The 19,179-nt window shown below is 37.8% G+C and overlaps 1 protein-coding gene across 1 annotated transcript in view; it reads right to left on the reverse strand.

Annotated features, from left to right (window-relative positions):
• efna3a (ephrin-A3a) overlaps positions 1-1,564 on the reverse strand; it is a 95,745-nt gene extending 94,181 nt beyond the window's left edge. Inside the window, exon 1 of the mRNA XM_016277842.1 lies at positions 572-1,564. Coding sequence (XP_016133328.1) covers positions 572-681 — 110 coding nt within the window. The 5' untranslated portion in view covers positions 682-1,564. The remainder of the gene's footprint in view (positions 1-571) is intronic.
• Between the last annotated feature and the right edge of the window lie 17,615 nt (positions 1,565-19,179).

Below are 19,179 nucleotides of genomic sequence, written 5' to 3' on the forward strand. Positions count from 1 at the left end.
TGTCAGTTAATGTGAATGATCACCTGTTTGCACACAATCAAGTCACGTGACAGTAAAAGAAATAAATCAATCTGGAGGCTGAAGCAAACATGTCTCAATCAGGAGCCACTTCATCAACTTCTTCCTCAGCGGTCGAAATGTGCAGCACGTGACCAGACAATTGTCACTTAAATCAAAACTCAGGTGAATCTCATGCAACTTGACAAGAACGTGTTCGGGTTATGCATCACCCCCAAATTAACAAATGAACCATTTGTTTGATTCAAAATATATTTTCATTTGGAATAAGAATAGATTTGAACAGACAAATTACGTTAGAATCTGCGACGAAAGTGTGCTTGATTGCCATTCAAATGACATTTTACACAAAATCTTAATTGTGCTTAAACAGCTTTAAGTAAAAAAAAAACTATTTCTAGTTTTTTTCTTGTGATTTTCTGGTAAAATATGACCCGGACATGTTATCCGCGAGAGTCACCGGTCTTTTCTCCCTCGTTCTCTACGCGTTTACCGTTGCACGGGAGCTAAATCTCCCCATACCCGCCGTAGAAAACTTATGAACACCACTTACTGGATGTTTGAGCCGTTCCAGTAAACGGCGTGACGGTTGTTCCCGTGAACCGGGCGCAAGTTCATCCAGGCGAGCGCGAGGAGGTAGAGGGAAACCGCCGCGAGAGCCATTATAATATCCCTGCGTTCACGTGCACCTGCTGTGTGGTCTCTTCGGCTTCTTCGACTCTCAGTCCCCCAGTCCCACGCAAAACTAGCGGTTTTTACAACATTTCTGCGACTCCGCAAGTGGACAGACAGTCGCAAAGCGTTTATTTCGCGAAGCCGTGCCGCAGTACGGCTAGTTTGTTCAGTCACAGAGCTTCGCGCTTTCCCGAATGCAACTCCATGGCAGAGAGACGCTCATCCAAGGCATCCTGAGCAGGTCTGTTGGAATTTTCTGAAACACGTTACTGAATAATTCCTTTCTGAGACCAAATCCTCCTCAAGAGAAGAAAAATGGTAGGACAAACTGTCGATGGACGGTCGAGATTACAAAAGGAGAGAGTAGCCTGCGTCGTCAGCGGCAGGTGTCTCTTTGGTTAGGTGACTGGCGTCGACTGGAGAGAGAGAAAAAAACCCGACTCGATAAGTGTAAAAGACGATTTTGTCAACTTACACTGCCATATATTGCGGCCAATGTACTTCTGTGAGCTGTTGTGAGATCCCTCTAGTTTACTGTGGGTTTCGTCCAAACGCACACAGGATGTCAAACAGTAATAGGAAAAGTAAGGCAACCATAGGCGTCCTCACTGACACTCGTTTTCTGCTCCCGCCACAGTATATGATTGACGGGTTGCTGTTGCCTGAGTAGTGGCCACGCCCCCACCGCCTACTCCCCTAATAAGACATGTATATTTAATAAACCTAAATAATTCTGGTTTGTTTGGTAGAGCTGTTTTTAATGTTGTGGATTAATGTTGCCCTTTTTGAGCTTTTCTCCTCCACTACATTTCTAGACAGAGTGTGGATTTGATATGCGGGTCAATGACAAATGATGGATCTTTTAAAAAAAAAAAAAAAAGTGTGCCAGTTTCTTAGAAATGTAGTATTTGTATCTAATATAGTTTAATGCATTATTTACCATTTTCTACAAATACTTGATTTGGTTACATCACACATTTTCAAATATGATTAATATTTTAAAGACAACTGGATCACTGCTTTTTTCCCCCTTCAATTTGTAATCTCTGGACAGTTACACCACCGAAATGTTGTTGTCGTGCCCCCCAAGAAAATATAAAAAAGACATGTCATTTCTTTGGTTATGCAATATTGTCCCAGTTAGGGAAGTCTTTCTTGGACTCATAGCAGACAATACATAAGTTAACAAACACAAACATATGATAAAACATATACAAAAACAGCTTCATTTAAAATAAACACAATTTCAAAGGACCCAAAAGGGCGAACTTATTCAAAAGTCTGACTGAGATTGGCACAAAAGAATGGGATGCTATACCATCAGCCTGAGAGTAAGAAGTTAAAATTCATCATTCAACATTTTTTGGGCTTCCCTTGATACAGATTATTCAAAGTCTCTGAATAGATCAGTTTCCTCCAATCCTATTATATTCATGGACACATGTTCTGTGGCTGCTTCATCATAGAAGAGGTGTAATCAAGTCATTTGTATGATTTTACACAAAGGCATGGATGTGCGTTCAGATCCAATGTTTTAAAGATACCTTACCTGGGGTGTGTTTCCCAAAACCATCGTTGGCTATATGGTCGCAAGTTCCATTGAGCTCTATTGGTAACGACGGAACTTGTGACCATAGTTGCTTTTGGGAAACGCACCCCTGGTTGGTTTTTGACATATAACATTTCCTTAACTGATCTGTTGAGGTGACTGCAAGAAGAAAATTAGAGTATATATAAATTTGATTCAGTTTCTACTGCAAAATGGGTATTGTATACATTAAATATTTTCTTGGTTCTTTCTAAATATCATTTGAATTTGTTGTTGGATCATTAGACATGATGTTACAGTACAGTGACTTGGAAGTCACACTGTATTTTGCACACTGTATTTATCCAATCATGGTTTTTGATACCATAAATAAAATATACAATGTGAAGCATCAGATTATGAATACCCAGGATTAATTGTTAACTATATAACTATAACTAATTGTAAAATATTCAAAATATGAAAAGCCCTTCTCTTTCCTTATGAGGTACCTTCAAACAAAAATGCTTGTTTGCCATATTGAAGTGTGCACTACTGTATGTACTCTACTGTACTCTATGTACTCTAGTGTATGACATTTAAACTGGTAGTTTGCTATCCAGCATTGGAGCCCGTCCACCTCCGCTACATTATTAAATGTGACCGTTAAGTGCATGAAGTGTCCAACATTCCAAACAATTTTTTCAGGTAAATAACAGTGCATCATTTACAAGTATTTGAAGTACACTTCTTGTTGGAATTTTCAGTGTGAACTCATGCTATTTATACTACAAAATGGCATAAAATAGTGCGTACGTATGCAAATTGGAATGTACCCACACTACTTGTCAAAAAATTGGAATAAGTACGTTTTTATTGAATAATTAACTCTTTATGCTCACTTTGGTTGCATTTATTTGAACAAAAATGCTGTAAAAAGTACATTGTGAAATATTATTACAATTTAAAAAATGTGTTTTCTATTTAAATATATTTTAAAATATAATGAATTCCTGCTACTGCAAAGCTCAATTTTTAGCGTCATTACTCCAGTCTTCAGTGTCACATGATCCTTCAGAAATCATTCTAATTTTGCTGCTCAAGAAACATTTCTTATTATTATCAATGTTGAAAAGAGTTGTGCTGCTTAATATTTTTAACCGTGATGCACGACCATTTAAAATTTTAGGTTGAATAAAAAAAATTTTATTCAACAAGAACGCATAAACTCATCAAAAGGGATTGTAAAGGCATTTATAATTCTACAACAGATTTCTATTTCAAATAAAAGATGCAAAAATATTAAGCAGCAAAGCTGTTTTTAACACAGAAATTAATAAGATCCATTATTAATAACTGAGCACCAATAATAAACAACAGTAACTGACCACCAAATCAGCATAATGGAATGATTTCACAAGAATAAATTACATTTTAAAATGTTTTCAAATAGAAAACAGTTCTTTTAAATTACAATAATATTTCACACTATTACTATTTTACTGTATTTTTTTTATAAAATACATTCACCTTAGGTGAGCATAAGAGACTGACCAAAAAATAAAATAAAAAAAATCTTAATTATTCCAAACTTTTGTCCCGTAGTCTAAAGTCTTTTACTGACTAGGTAGCAATGCACATGTGTATACATTGTGTAGTCCTACTTTAATATATTATAGATTTAGACTTTACCAAAAGTTATTGCCATCATACAAAAATTGAATTTCTGTGCACATCATTCAGTGTCTTTAAACCTCTAGGTTTATACATTTGAACCAGTGATGTATGACTAATTGCACTATTCTCTTTCTCTCGTCTCGTATGTCGGCCTATTGTCATTCCCAGCATCACTCTTCCCCGTTCCTTTCTTTCTTTCTCTTTCTTTCTTTTTATTTCTTTCTTCCTTTCTTTCTTTCGTTCTCTGTTGTTTTTGTCAGGGATGCTGCCTCTCTTGTGTCCCCTCCAGGCATGTTGCTGTGGTGACGGCAGTAAAGGGGATGAGAGAGAGGGAGAACTATCACTTCTTTAACTCGCTGTATCTACTGTCCTTGCACTTGTCTGTGCATAGTATGCCATGTCAATTTGCCTCTGTTGTCAATCACGTTTTTTCCCCTCCCTCCAGTGTCCATTTCTCATCCAGTATTAAACAGTTTCACTTGCCGTAGCCATATCTTTTATCTCAAGACTCTCACATTATCATCTCGTCTAGTTTGATTGAGGTAGAAGCACTTCTAGACAAGAGAACAGGGCAGCAGAGGAGGAGGAGGGGGGAAAAGATCTATGGTGAGATATAAAAAAAAAAAGTAAAGAAAAGCACACTGATTTTCCTCAGAGATTATTTAGCTATCCAGTCTCAGCTGTCAGTTAATGTGAATGATCACCTGTCAGCACACAATCAAGTCACGTGACAGTAAAAGAAATAAATCAATCTGGAGGCTGAAGCAAACATGTCTCAATCAGGAGCCACTTCATCAACTTCTTCCTCAGCGGTCGAAATGTGCAGCACGTGACCAGACAATTGTCACTTAAATCAAAACTCAGGTGAATCTCATGCAACTTGACAAGAACGTGTTCGGGTTATGCATCACCCCCAAATTAACAAATTAACCATTTGTTTGATTCAAAATATATTTTCATTTGGAATAAGAATAGATTTGAACAGACAAATTACGTTAGAATCTGCGACGAAAGTGTGCTTGATTGCCATTAAAATGACATTTTACACAAAATCTTAATTGTGCTTAAACAGCTTTAAGTAAAAAAACTATTTCTAGTTTTTTTCTTGTGATTTTCTGGTAAAATATGACCCGGACATGTTATCCGCGAGAGTCACCGGTCTTTTCTCCCTTCTCACTCGTTCTCTACGCGTTTACCGTTGCACGGGAGCTAAATCTCCCCATACCCGCCGTAGAAAACTTATGAACACCACTTACTGGATGTTTGAGCCGTTCCAGTAAACGGCGTGACGGTTGTTCCCGTGAACCGGGCGCAAGTTCGTCCAGGCGAGCGCGAGGAGGTAGAGGGAAACCGCCGCGAGAGCCATTATAATATCCCTGCGTTCACGTGCACCTGCTGTGTGGTCTCCTCGGCTTCTTCGACTCTCAGTCCCCCAGTCCCACGCAAAACTAGCGGTTTTTACAACATTTCTGCGACTCCGCAAGTGGACAGACAGTCGCAAAGCGTTTATTTCGCGAAGCCGTGCCGCAGTACGGCTAGTTTGTTCAGTCACAGAGCTTCGCGCTTTCCCGAATGCAACTCCATGGCAGAGAGACGCTCATCCAAGGCATCCTGAGCAGGTCTGTTGGAATTTTCTGAAACACGTTACTGAATAATTCCTTTCTGAGACCAAATCCTCCTCAAGAGAAGAAAAATGGTAGGACAAACTGTCGATGGACGGTCGAGATTACAAAAGGAGAGAGTAGCCTGCGTCGTCAGCGGCAGGTGTCTCTTTGGTTAGGTGACTGGCGTCGACTGGAGAGAGAGAAAAAAACCCGACTCGATAAGTGTAAAAGACGATTTTGTCAACTTACACTGCCATATATTGCGGCCAATGTACTTCTGTGAGCTGTTGTGAGATCCCTCTAGTTTACTGTGGGTTTCGTCCAAACGCACACAGGATGTCAAACAGTAATAGGAAAAGTAAGGCAACCATAGGCGTCCTCACTGACACTCGTTTTCTGCTCCCGCCACAGTATATGATTGACGGGTTGCTGTTGCCTGAGTAGTGGCCACGCCCCCACCGCCTACTCCCCTAATAAGACATGTATATTTAATAAACCTAAATAATTCTGGTTTGTTTGGTAGAGCTGTTTTTAATGTTGTGGATTAATGTTGCCCTTTTTGAGCTTTTCTCCTCCACTACATTTCTAGACAGAGTGTGGATTTGATATGCGGGTCAATGACAAATGATGGATCTTTTAAAAAAAAAAAAAAAAGTGTGCCAGTTTCTTAGAAATGTAGTATTTGTATCTAATATAGTTTAATGCATTATTTACCATTTTCTACAAATACTTGATTTGGTTACATCACACATTTTCAAATATGATTAATATTTTAAAGACAACTGGATCACTGCTTTTTTCCCCCTTCAATTTGTAATCTCTGGACAGTTACACCACCGAAATGTTGTTGTCGTGCCCCCCAAGAAAATATAAAAAAGACATGTCATTTCTTTGGTTATGCAATATTGTCCCAGTTAGGGAAGTCTTTCTTGGACTCATAGCAGACAATACATAAGTTAACAAACACAAACATATGATAAAACATATACAAAAACAGCTTCATTTAAAATAAACACAATTTCAAAGGACCCAAAAGGGCGAACTTATTCAAAAGTCTGACTGAGATTGGCACAAAAGAATGGGATGCTATACCATCAGCCTGAGAGTAAGAAGTTAAAATTCATCATTCAACATTTTTTGGGCTTCCCTTGATACAGATTATTCAAAGTCTCTGAATAGATCAGTTTCCTCCAATCCTATTATATTCATGGACACATGTTCTGTGGCTGCTTCATCATAGAAGAGGTGTAATCAAGTCATTTGTATGATTTTACACAAAGGCATGGATGTGCGTTCAGATCCAATGTTTTAAAGATACCTTACCTGGGGTGTGTTTCCCAAAACCATCGTTGGCTATATGGTCGCAAGTTCCATTGAGCTCTATTGGTAACGACGGAACTTGTGACCATAGTTGCTTTTGGGAAACGCACCCCTGGTTGGTTTTTGACATATAACATTTCCTTAACTGATCTGTTGAGGTGACTGCAAGAAGAAAATTAGAGTATATATAAATTTGATTCAGTTTCTACTGCAAAATGGGTATTGTATACATTAAATATTTTCTTGGTTCTTTCTAAATATCATTTGAATTTGTTGTTGGATCATTAGACATGATGTTACAGTACAGTGACTTGGAAGTCACACTGTATTTTGCACACTGTATTTATCCAATCATGGTTTTTGATACCATAAATAAAATATACAATGTGAAGCATCAGATTATGAATACCCAGGATTAATTGTTAACTATATAACTATAACTAATTGTAAAATATTCAAAATATGAAAAGCCCTTCTCTTTCCTTATGAGGTACCTTCAAACAAAAATGCTTGTTTGCCATATTGAAGTGTGCACTACTGTATGTACTCTACTGTACTCTATGTACTCTAGTGTATGACATTTAAACTGGTAGTTTGCTATCCAGCATTGGAGCCCGTCCACCTCCGCTACATTATTAAATGTGACCGTTAAGTGCATGAAGTGTCCAACATTCCAAACAATTTTTTCAGGTAAATAACAGTGCATCATTTACAAGTATTTGAAGTACACTTCTTGTTGGAATTTTCAGTGTGAACTCATGCTATTTATACTACAAAATGGCATAAAATAGTGCGTACGTATGCAAATTGGAATGTACCCACACTACTTGTCAAAAAATTGGAATAAGTACGTTTTTATTGAATAATTAACTCTTTATGCTCACTTTGGTTGCATTTATTTGAACAAAAATGCTGTAAAAAGTACATTGTGAAATATTATTACAATTTAAAAAATGTGTTTTCTATTTAAATATATTTTAAAATATAATGAATTCCTGCTACTGCAAAGCTCAATTTTTAGCGTCATTACTCCAGTCTTCAGTGTCACATGATCCTTCAGAAATCATTCTAATTTTGCTGCTCAAGAAACATTTCTTATTATTATCAATGTTGAAAAGAGTTGTGCTGCTTAATATTTTTAACCGTGATGCACGACCATTTAAAATTTTAGGTTGAATAAAAAAAATTTTATTCAACAAGAACGCATAAACTCATCAAAAGGGATTGTAAAGGCATTTATAATTCTACAACAGATTTCTATTTCAAATAAAAGATGCAAAAATATTAAGCAGCAAAGCTGTTTTTAACACAGAAATTAATAAGATCCATTATTAATAACTGAGCACCAATAATAAACAACAGTAACTGACCACCAAATCAGCATAATGGAATGATTTCACAAGAATAAATTACATTTTAAAATGTTTTCAAATAGAAAACAGTTCTTTTAAATTACAATAATATTTCACACTATTACTATTTTACTGTATTTTTTTTATAAAATACATTCACCTTAGGTGAGCATAAGAGACTGACCAAAAAATAAAATAAAAAAAATCTTAATTATTCCAAACTTTTGTCCCGTAGTCTAAAGTCTTTTACTGACTAGGTAGCAATGCACATGTGTATACATTGTGTAGTCCTACTTTAATATATTATAGATTTAGACTTTACCAAAAGTTATTGCCATCATACAAAAATTGAATTTCTGTGCACATCATTCAGTGTCTTTAAACCTCTAGGTTTATACATTTGAACCAGTGATGTATGACTAATTGCACTATTCTCTTTCTCTCGTCTCGTATGTCGGCCTATTGTCATTCCCAGCATCACTCTTCCCCGTTCCTTTCTTTCTTTCTCTTTCTTTCTTTTTATTTCTTTCTTCCTTTCTTTCTTTCGTTCTCTGTTGTTTTTGTCAGGGATGCTGCCTCTCTTGTGTCCCCTCCAGGCATGTTGCTGTGGTGACGGCAGTAAAGGGGATGAGAGAGAGGGAGAACTATCACTTCTTTAACTCGCTGTATCTACCGTCCTTGCACTTGTCTGTGCATACTATGCCATGTCAATTGCCTCTGTTGTCAATCACATTCTTTTTTTCTCCCTCCAGAGTCCATTTCTCATCCAGTATTAAACTGTTTCACTCGCCGTAGCCATATCTTTGTATCTCAAGACTCTCACTTTATCGTCGTCTTGTCCCAAAATCAAAGTTTCTCTCAAACACATGTGTTTGAGGAATGTCTGTTCTAAGTCTGACCCCCCCAATGGTTTTGTATCTATTGATAAGAAGTAAGCTGTCCTTTTATATGCCTCAGCATTATGTTTGTCGTGCATGTTTACATGTCTTTTATGTGTCTTCTGTAATCAGATACATTTGGCTGGGATTTTGAGTGATGGTGATGTGCTGATGTGCACATTGTGGCTGAGACGTTGCTAGGCAGCGGGAGACATTAGTAAAACTAGGCTGTTTCTGTTTGCTTTCACGTATTGGTTGTGATTAATTCATGAGTAGCCCTGCTATGGGCACATTTATTATCCAGATAATCCATTAACATCAATGTGACTAGCTGCAGTCATGTATCCTTGTTTGGTGTTTAATTGCTTTTCCCAAGGTTTTTATTCACGGGGCATGCGAGATCACACGGAGACGGGTGCATTCTGTTCTCTGTTCTCCTCCCCCTCTGTTACCCGTCCCTCATCCATCTCATTTTCTATGTCAACTAATTCATTCTTCCTCCCATATTCTCCCCGTCTGCTGTCACACCATTTATCTGAATGTTTCAATCTTAGTCACAAATTTTATTTGCATCGTCTTATTATAGCAATGATTTATTTATTGTTACAATATGAAGTTTGTATATGCAACAGACTCGAATGCAAAAAAGCTAAATGAGTTTCAGTCAGTGCAAGAGATGTTGCTTAAATAGCAGTTTATTCTTCTGTTTGCTGGTTAGCAAGCCTATTTAAGGGGTCATATGATGTTGCTAAAAAGAACATTATTTTGTGTATTTGGTGTAATAAAATGTGTTTATGCGGTTTAAGGTTCATAAAACATTATTTTCCACATACTGTACATTATTGTTTCTCCTCTGTGCCCCGCCTTTCTGAAACGTGTCGATTTTTACAAAGCTCATCGGTCTGAAAAGCGAGGTGTGCTCTGATTGGCCAGCTATCCAGTGCATTGTGATTGGCCGAATACCTCAAGCGTGTGACGGAAATGTTACGCCCCTTACCATGCTGTGATGCCCTGTCCGGCCGGAGCGACAAGACAAAAACATTAAAACCCATTATAAACGAGGCATTTGCTGCATCCAGTGGGGACATAATTACGGATTATAATGACTTATACTGTATTTTTATGCGTTGCATCGCGCCGCGTAAACATAAAACCATGTCTGCATTTGTGATCGGAGAAATGACAAACAACAAGCGCTACTCTACACTGCTCAAAACTCGTTGTAAATACAACTTAACCACTGATTTCTAGTCGTGTCCATTTTTGGAAGGCCAAACAAAGTAGTTTCGCTTTCACAATGAACAGCGAACAGCGTCACACACAGCGGGCTAGAGTGAGCGGAGGTGGGCGGGCTAGAGAACGGCACGGCCGGTGGGCTTGAGTGAGCGGCGGCCAGCGGGCTTGTGGCAACCACATGTGACGACCCCAGGCTGGACTCCGCTTCGTGCACGGTGAAAGCCGATCCGGCGATCCACAGCATGAAGTTGATGTATTTCCTCAGCGACCAGCACGGATCAGCTCTAGGCATGACGAAGCAGATATTGTCTTCTTTTGGAAGGCCAAGCAAAGTAGTTTCGCTTTCACAATGAAACACACAGCGTCTTCACGACATGGCGGCAGCAACAATACTACAGCGAGAATAAACGTTACGCCTTCTTTCTTTGCGTGAACATTTGGGCGCGTTATGCAAATCTTCCCACATCGTGACGTAGATATGTGGGGGCATGTTAGAACGAGCCGTTTTAGGTAGGTGTGGTTGACTCTTAACTTTTATAAAGAATATTTCTTTGGATTTGAGACTTTAGTCTTTGCAACTTTACAGATCTTCTTTATGCACCAAGAGCTTGTAACACTTCAAAGAGAAAGGAAAAATTTAAATTGCATCATATGACCCCTTTAAGAACTGTTTATGTTTGTGCACATAATGCAGAGGACATCACCTTCTTACTTACATTTTTTTGACAGTAGGTTAAATGTGAAAATAATTCTGAAAAGAATGAAAATAAATACTTATTATGGCATATACTATACCCACCAAAAGTTAGGAAATACTATAGGTAACTTCTTAATTCAGGTTGACTTTTTGATAAGGGGCAAAAAAAAAATAATGAAAACTTTTGATTATAATAAAGAAAAATGGAAACTTAATGAGTTCAGAACATAGAAATATACTGAAGCTATTTAGAAGTCATTTTTAAACTCTGTTCTGATTGGTCCATTGTTCTGTCAATCAATCAGGGAAACTATAAAGGTGGCTGACCCAATAATTAAAAAAAAAATTTGATAAATGTACTGTAGCATTACATCACTTGCTCACCAATGGATCCTCTGCAGTGAATGGGTTCCGTCAGAATTAGAATCCAAGCAGCTGATTAAAACATCACAATAACCCATAACTAGTCAGCAAAACTCATGTCCATCAATTAATGTCTTGTGAAGCGAAAAGATGTGTGTTTGTATGAAACAAATCCATCATTAAATGTTAACTGTTGTTTCTGGGCAAAATACAAGCATAATAATGCTTCCTCCAGTAAAAAAAAAGTCAAGACGAGACTACTTTTTCGCTAGATAAAGCAATATTATGGAAAGAGAATTCATATTTTAGCTAGGGGCAACAGTTATTTGCTAGTTTAGTTTGTTTGTTTGGACTCTCATTCTGACGGCACCCATTCACGGCAGAGGATCCACTGGTGACCAAGTGATGTTATATATATATATATACAGTGGGGCAAAAAAGTATTTAGTCAGCCACCAATTGTGCAAGTTCTCCCACTTAAAAAGATGAGAGAGGCCTGTAATTTTCATCATAGGTATACCTCAACTATGAGAGACAAAATGAGGGAAAAAAATCCAGAAAATCACATTGTAGGATTTTTAAAGAATTAATTGGTAAATTCCTCGGTAAAATAAGTATTTGGTCACCTACAAACAAGCAAGATTTCTGGCTCTCACAGACCTGCAACTTCTTCTTTAAGAGGCTCCTCTGTCCTCCACTCGTTACCTGTATTAATGGCATCTGTTTGAACTTATCAGTATAAAAGACACCGGTCCACAACCTCAAACAGTCACACTCCAAACTCCACCATGGCCAAGACCAAAGAGCTGTCAAAGGACACCAGAAACAAAATTGTAGACCTGCACCAGGCTGGGAAGACTGAATCTGCAATAGGTAAACAGCTTGGTGTGACGAAATCAACTGTGGGAGCAATTATTAGAAAATGGAAGACATACAAGACCACTGATAATCTCCCTCGATCTGGGGCTCCACGCAAGATCTCACCCCGTGGGGTCAAAACGATCACAAGAACTGTGAGCAAAAATCCCACAACCACACGGGGGGACCTAGTGAATGACCTGCAGAGAGCTGGGACCAAAGTAACAAAGGCTACCAATTGGTGGCTGACTAAATACTTTTTTTCCCCACTGTATATATATACAGTATATATATATATATATATATATATATATGTGTGGATGTCCAAAATTTCACTTATCTAATGCATTTCCAGGTTTTTGGAAAACTGTATGTTGAGTTCTCAATTTGTGAATTGTGCAACCTGAACAGGCAACAAGACAGCAAGTGTGTCTTAATGCAGGATTCAACCAGTTCATCTGCTCTGAGCTTGTTTAGAGAGCTGTCCGTGGTCCTGAAGTGTCCTCTGTTTTCCATGGTGCTGAACTTTGTGTTGGATTTTGAAGGATGCTTTTTAGAAGAAAATAAGATAGTTATTCAGTGCAGCTGAAATGCTATAGACAAAAGGGTTTTTCTTTCTTTTCTTCACTCTATCATGTTCAGGGTTACATAAGTGTATTAAACTGAACTGACAGTGCCACCTCGGCAGCTACGTTCCATTCAGTCCACTCTTTCAATCTTTCTACTGTCCATTTTTTAAACTACTTTCTCACCCAGGCAGTCTGAAATGAATTAGCAAACGTCTGCATGCATGATTGTGTATATCTAAGCATGTAAAAGTGTGTGAGTACGTGTACTTTTAAATGAGTCAGGCAGGCCTGAACTCCAGGTGGGCCTCTACTGTTTGTAACCTTGAGCAGCTACTTAACCTGATTCGCTCCAGTGCCTCCCCAGCTGTACTAATGGCTAATGTGATTGTGGAAACAGAGGCCTTGGATAAAGGCATCTGCCAGGCAAATCACTGGCAATGTTGTGCAGTGTCACGACTTAAAGCGTGGAGCGAAGGATGAAGAAAGTAGACGGTGAAAAAGAAAAATGTAGCGTGACGTTAAAAATTTAATTATAAAGATGGATGACAAAGGTTAGTAAAAAGAGAGAAGGAATAGACTGCGTCTGTAAAAGCAAATAAGATGAAGAAGAAGAAAAGAAACCTAAATGAAATTCAGTCTTTGGCAGGTTGCTCAGATTATTCAGTATGAGATGACTGAGGCAGTTTTGCAAAAAGCTGACTCAAAGTGGATGATGATGCAGTGCAATGGCATATAAATTTTCAACGGTCAGAAGTGTCAGTGCATAAGATGGCAAGGCCAATAAATGCTCGTTCAAAGACTTGATATTGAAGATTTTGGAGAGAGCATAGAGATATAAAGGTGTTTGGATTGGTGTATCCAAGGCTGTAAAGAGTTGTAAAGTGTGTTTTTATAGGTTTTCAGAGAGATTGAAGGGCAATGTTGAAACATGAATACAGACATTTTTTAAATGAAAAGTTTTTAAACACTTTTAATGAGGACTGCATCTGTATTTAGGTTGTATAATACTATTTCCTCTACTAAATTTACCACAGTTAAACTTGCGTGTTGTTTGAAATTCGTGCTGATCAATGTTTCAATGATCAATGATACATATACAAAAACTATTGATACAACTGATAGTTGCCACTTGTTGCTTGTTTAGCCAGCTAGTGTATATTGCTAGTGTTTGCTCCTTTTTGACAGGTCTTGACAGTGTCACCTATAGCGTCTTGATGGTAGAACACTTGGTGGGTGTTAACTATGATCAGTCTGGAAGTAATTGGTGGTAGATATTATTTTGTAACACTTTTTTGCAGTATTTCATAGAAATTGTAAGACCCTCAAGTAAGCAACTCTTCAAATCCGCTGTATTATGGAGTTTACATGGGGCCGTGTCTTTTCCCCAGCTTCTCTTTCAAGCCATACGGTTTCGTTGTGTACAGCAAAGCAAATGCACAATCAACATTCTGGTCAATAAATGGCCACGTACCAGCCGTCTTTACTGACCAAGCAGCAACGAGCACGATCGATTAAGGAAGTAATTAAGTAAGACTCCCAAATGAATCCATGGGTGGTCATCCCTTGTTTTGTTGTTCCTGGTATGTCTTTGTCTTTCTCCTTACCTTTTTCATTATCTTTACACTGAGTTTGCTCCTTTTGCCTGCTTTGATAAGATAAGCAGAGTAGTCCTAATGGATTTAAAGACATTTGAGTCTGGCCTCGTCTCACACACCAGACTGGTATGACTTTGCTGAACTTGGTTCAGCGTTTAGTCTGAGATGTGTTTGAAGGTGACTGATGACTTGCACTGATTGATAAGGTCACGCTATCGTACTACAATGCACTAACATTGATTTGTCTGCTCAGGAAGATGTGAACACTTGAAGGAAAAATGCCCTCCGTTGATTTCAGACCAAAAGTAGATCTGCTAACTTGACCAAATCACTTATTTTCAAGTGATTTTTCCTTGATTTTTGAAAGAAAATGTCCAGAGTTTAAAGCTCAAAGCAGCACAATATGTGAACCTTAACTAAAGTTAACTGCTCTCTGTTTTGTATGTGTCCTTGGGCCCTCAAAATTATTGCCGTAGAAATAAAAGTAATATGATTTTAAAGATACTTTGTATGTACACTCTTAAAAATAAAGGATCTTTACATCCAACCTTTGCATTGCACTAAAAGGTCTTGATAGTGGAAAAGCAATCTTCATATTACTACAATTCTTTATCACATTAAGAAAAATTATCTTTTTAAAGAAGGTTTTTTTGGGGAACCAAACATACTTCTTCTATAGCATCACTGCAGAAACACAGCTTTATTTTTAAAAGTGTATCTGATTATATTTGGCTGATTTTGGGCCATTTTAATCATCCTATAAAATCTGAACCGATCTTTTAACAAATTAAAACTGTCATAATAATAATGAAAAAAGTATTGTACTACTAAATGTGGCTCAATGCTATTATGACTTCTTTATTTTTAGTAATGCATTTTTATGTTTGCTGGAACTATTTAAATTTTTCATTATATTTTACATTTTCTGTTTTGTTTCATGTTTTCTTTACAAGAAGAAAAAGACGAAACAAATTAGTAACTCCATAAATTCAAACACACTTTTGCTGAAAAACAATGCAGAACATTACTGGTTGATTTAAAAAAAATTGTGCATTCCTTTGTGCAATTGTTATTGTTTATTGCAAAATCTGCAGAATTTGCATATAAGAGTTAATTTGCAAAAACAGATAACTCTGTTTTTAACAATTTGTAAAAAATTATATTTTTTCCCATTGTGCATTCCAATTAATCTCAATCAAACTGCAGATGTGTTATATTGATTAAGTAAAAATAACAAAAAAATACAGCTAAAACAAACAAAAAAAATCACGATAAAAACATAATAAAAAAACATGATTTTTGAAAAAAAAAACAAAAAAAAACAGTGTTATCTGTTTTTGCAAATAAACTCTTCATATGTACAACGCATCACATAAAATAAAACCCAATCATTTATGTTTGCAAGGGATAAAATTAATGCACAAGATCAATGAATGTATATTTTTCAGTGCTCTCTCACACTGGGCCCAGGCTAGCAGACCACCCTTACTTAACACTGATTAGTTGTTGTACTGACAAAATATAACTTTATAAGCCTTTTTAGTGTTTTATTTTCAATAAAATTTGAAAAAAGTTTCCTACCTTATTTCCAATTATATTCAGTGTTTCAAAGCAATTGCCAGACAGCACGGTGAGCTTTTGAACTCTTTAGCTTCAGGTTCAAAGCTTCAGTTGGCCTTAACCAATAGTGCTCTCTTATTGTTTGCCCTCCCTTCATATTTCACTTTGGTGGATATTTTTTGCCTTCAGTGTAAATGTTATGCCAAAGGTTCAGGATAAAATAATGGTGTAGTTGACCTTTTTTCCCTGGTATGGATAGATGAAGGCAGAAGGGGGGAGAGAGAGAGAGAGAGAGAGAGAGAGAGGCAGAGGTAACAAAACGGATCAACAGAACCCTGAGGGAGAATGGATAAAATGTCACATGGGCGATCACAAAGAGGGTTTACTTTATGTGGAAGACGTGTTCCTTTAGACAATACTTTTTCTTTCTTTTTATAAGTCTGAGAGATTATATTAGTGTCTGAGTTTGGATGAACTAGAAACCCCATTTATTCACTTGGCGTGTGTGTTCATTTGGGTGTGTTTTCAAGAATTACATTGTTACGCCAACACATTGTGCGAAGGGCAACTCATCCGGCCTTCCTGAAAGGACTAGGAGAATTCAATAGGTGCTGACTGAGGTGGGCATGGCGGGTTGCCCCCTACTGACTCAATCAGTGTGTATGCGTGTGCTTGTATTGTATGTGAATGCTGGTGCAGGGTCACCAGCCTCTTTTATCCCGTATACTTTTGTAACACCTCATTATCGATGAGGTATGGCAGTCGTTTGGGCCTTTTGAAGCCAACATGAGAGGACATCCACAATCTGTTTTACTTTTGTCAATAAGTTAAAGCATGAACTGCTAATAAGTATCTTAGGGTTTCAAATCTATATATTAATGAGTTCTCATTTATTTCAAGATGCACAGGTTTTAGTAAACTTCAAATGTATAAATCAAGTCAAATCTACTATGCTTTACAATGCAGGTGCTCCCAGTATGCAGTGGGACATGAATAATTAATAAGTTTGCATATTTTCAATGTTTGCCAGGTTTATTTGCACTGTTGTTATTGTTATCAAGTTTGGTAAGTTGTTTTTCTGTGCTGAATTATTATTTTTTCCCCTCAATGATTTACATGACATTTACATATATGCATTTGGCAGATTTGGCCTTTATCCAAAGCAAGTTACATTGTATTCAAGGTATATATTTTATTGCCTGGGAACTATGACCTTCACATTGCTGTCTCTACTGTTTGTTGCAGTACAGAAATAAAAAATTATCCAGTTATTGTTACTGTTATTGTGTATGTGTATGTTTCCTAAACTTAGCATACAGAAAAAGAAAACATATTTCACATATTAAACAACACATATTCAACTGGGTGGTATGAAATATCTTAAACACTACAAAACATCTGTAAAAATATGACTCAGTATACCATGTTGATATGAAAGAATTTTGTAGATTGATTGTATTGGAAATGGAAAAGGTACCTGCCATTTTCTGTCATTATCAGATTTGGACATTGTCAGACATTATCATTATTCTGGACATTATCAGTTTTGTTATGCGTGTGTATACCATCTATTATACTTCAACATCCATTCAATTTTTTGTGAGTGCCATTGCATCAGATTTGCAAGTAAAACTTATTTTATGAACTTAAAGTTAAGATATTTATTCACTCACTTTGTTCAATATTATGTTTAAAATGCAAGTAGATTTTACTATGTTATACCACTGAAATTTGCTAAAAACATTGGTAAAAAATATTAATAAATATTTAGTAATTAAGGTCGGTATTGATTTAATAATCTCCTCAAACTTATGTGAACAAATCAATCAATATATCTAGCACATACCAAATGAAATGTTTAACGGCACAATATGAGTATTAGATCTCACTCCATAGTTCCAGAAGGTTCCATAAGTTTCCTGGTAATTTATAGAGAACTCTAGAGCCTGGCGACCACCTCAGGAGTTTTCTGTAGCTGGCACATCCACCGCTGAGGTAAGCACTGGGCCAATCATGGATTCTGTTGTTGAGCTTTTGGGCCAGGAGGGTCAGTGGGTCAGTCTGTAGCATCACATACCTCTGCACTGTCGGGGCCTAAAGGAGGCAAATGACCTAATTAGCGGTCTGAATAATTGCCTGAAAGTCTGCATGAGGTCTCGCAGGGTCAGTTATGTGTGTGTATGTATGCGTGGCTAGTTAAAAGCCTGAAAGAAGTTGATCTTGTATCATCAGGTAGGGAGATCATAAAACCTTATATAAATCACTTATACTTACACTACTGGTGTCACAGTGTTGCCTCTCTGGGCTAAACTCGGGGACTGGAGCCCTCGCTGTGCTAAACTCGGGGACTGGAGCCCTCGCTGGGCTGGATTCAGGGACTGGAACCCACACTGGAGCGAGCTCTGGGGCTGGAGCCGACACTGGAGCCGACACTGGAGCGAGCTCTGGAGCTAGGATGAGGGCGGAGAACAGTCTTTTTCTCCTCATTCTCCTCCTTTGGTTAAGGGAGAACGGTTCGGCCGGTGGGCTTGACATCGGCGCGGCCGGCATGCTGGAGAGTGCCACGGCTGGCGGGCTTGACTGAGGAGCGGCCGGCGGGCTGGGTCTGGCTCGATGCAGGACACTCTCAGGACGGGCTAGTGTGATGAAGCGTGCAGCAATCTCCATAATCGCGGGGGGAAACACACAGAAAACAAAAAAACTTTCAAAACACCGAAAACAAAAACGGGGAGAAGGGGCGCCGCTTACTTTCTGTTAGGTGCTGTCTTTTGTCATGGTGTTGCCTACTGTGTTGGCGCAAAGGAGCCATAGGAGAATCTTAATCATGCCGTCTTTATTGACCTCTAGTAAGCCGGAACACACAAGTAGGAATGGGGATCGACGTTTAAGACAGCACGCTCGGGCTTAAATATACATGGAAACTAATGAGGGAACAGCTGGGATCAATAATCATAATAAGGACAGGAACGGGAAGGACCAAATAAGGGCATAGGAGGAACAAAGGGGGAAAACCAGGACATGGAGCACGTGGGAAACAAAACACAAAACACGGAACATGGGACAAGAACAGAGTCTGACAACCGGTCAAAAGTTTAAAACAATTAAGTTTTTTTTATGTTTTTGAAAGAAGTCTCTTATGCTCACCAAGGCTGCATTTATTTAAAAATATTATTGCATATAATATTTTTTTCCAATCTTTTGACTGGTGTAGTACATGTTGGTTTATGATTCCATTTCTGTGAGTCTTGG

Source organism: Sinocyclocheilus grahami, unplaced genomic scaffold (assembly GCF_001515645.1).
Source record: "Sinocyclocheilus grahami isolate Dianchi unplaced genomic scaffold, SAMN03320097.WGS_v1.1 scaffold116.1, whole genome shotgun sequence".
Classification (NCBI taxonomy): Eukaryota; Metazoa; Chordata; class Actinopteri; order Cypriniformes; family Cyprinidae; genus Sinocyclocheilus; species Sinocyclocheilus grahami.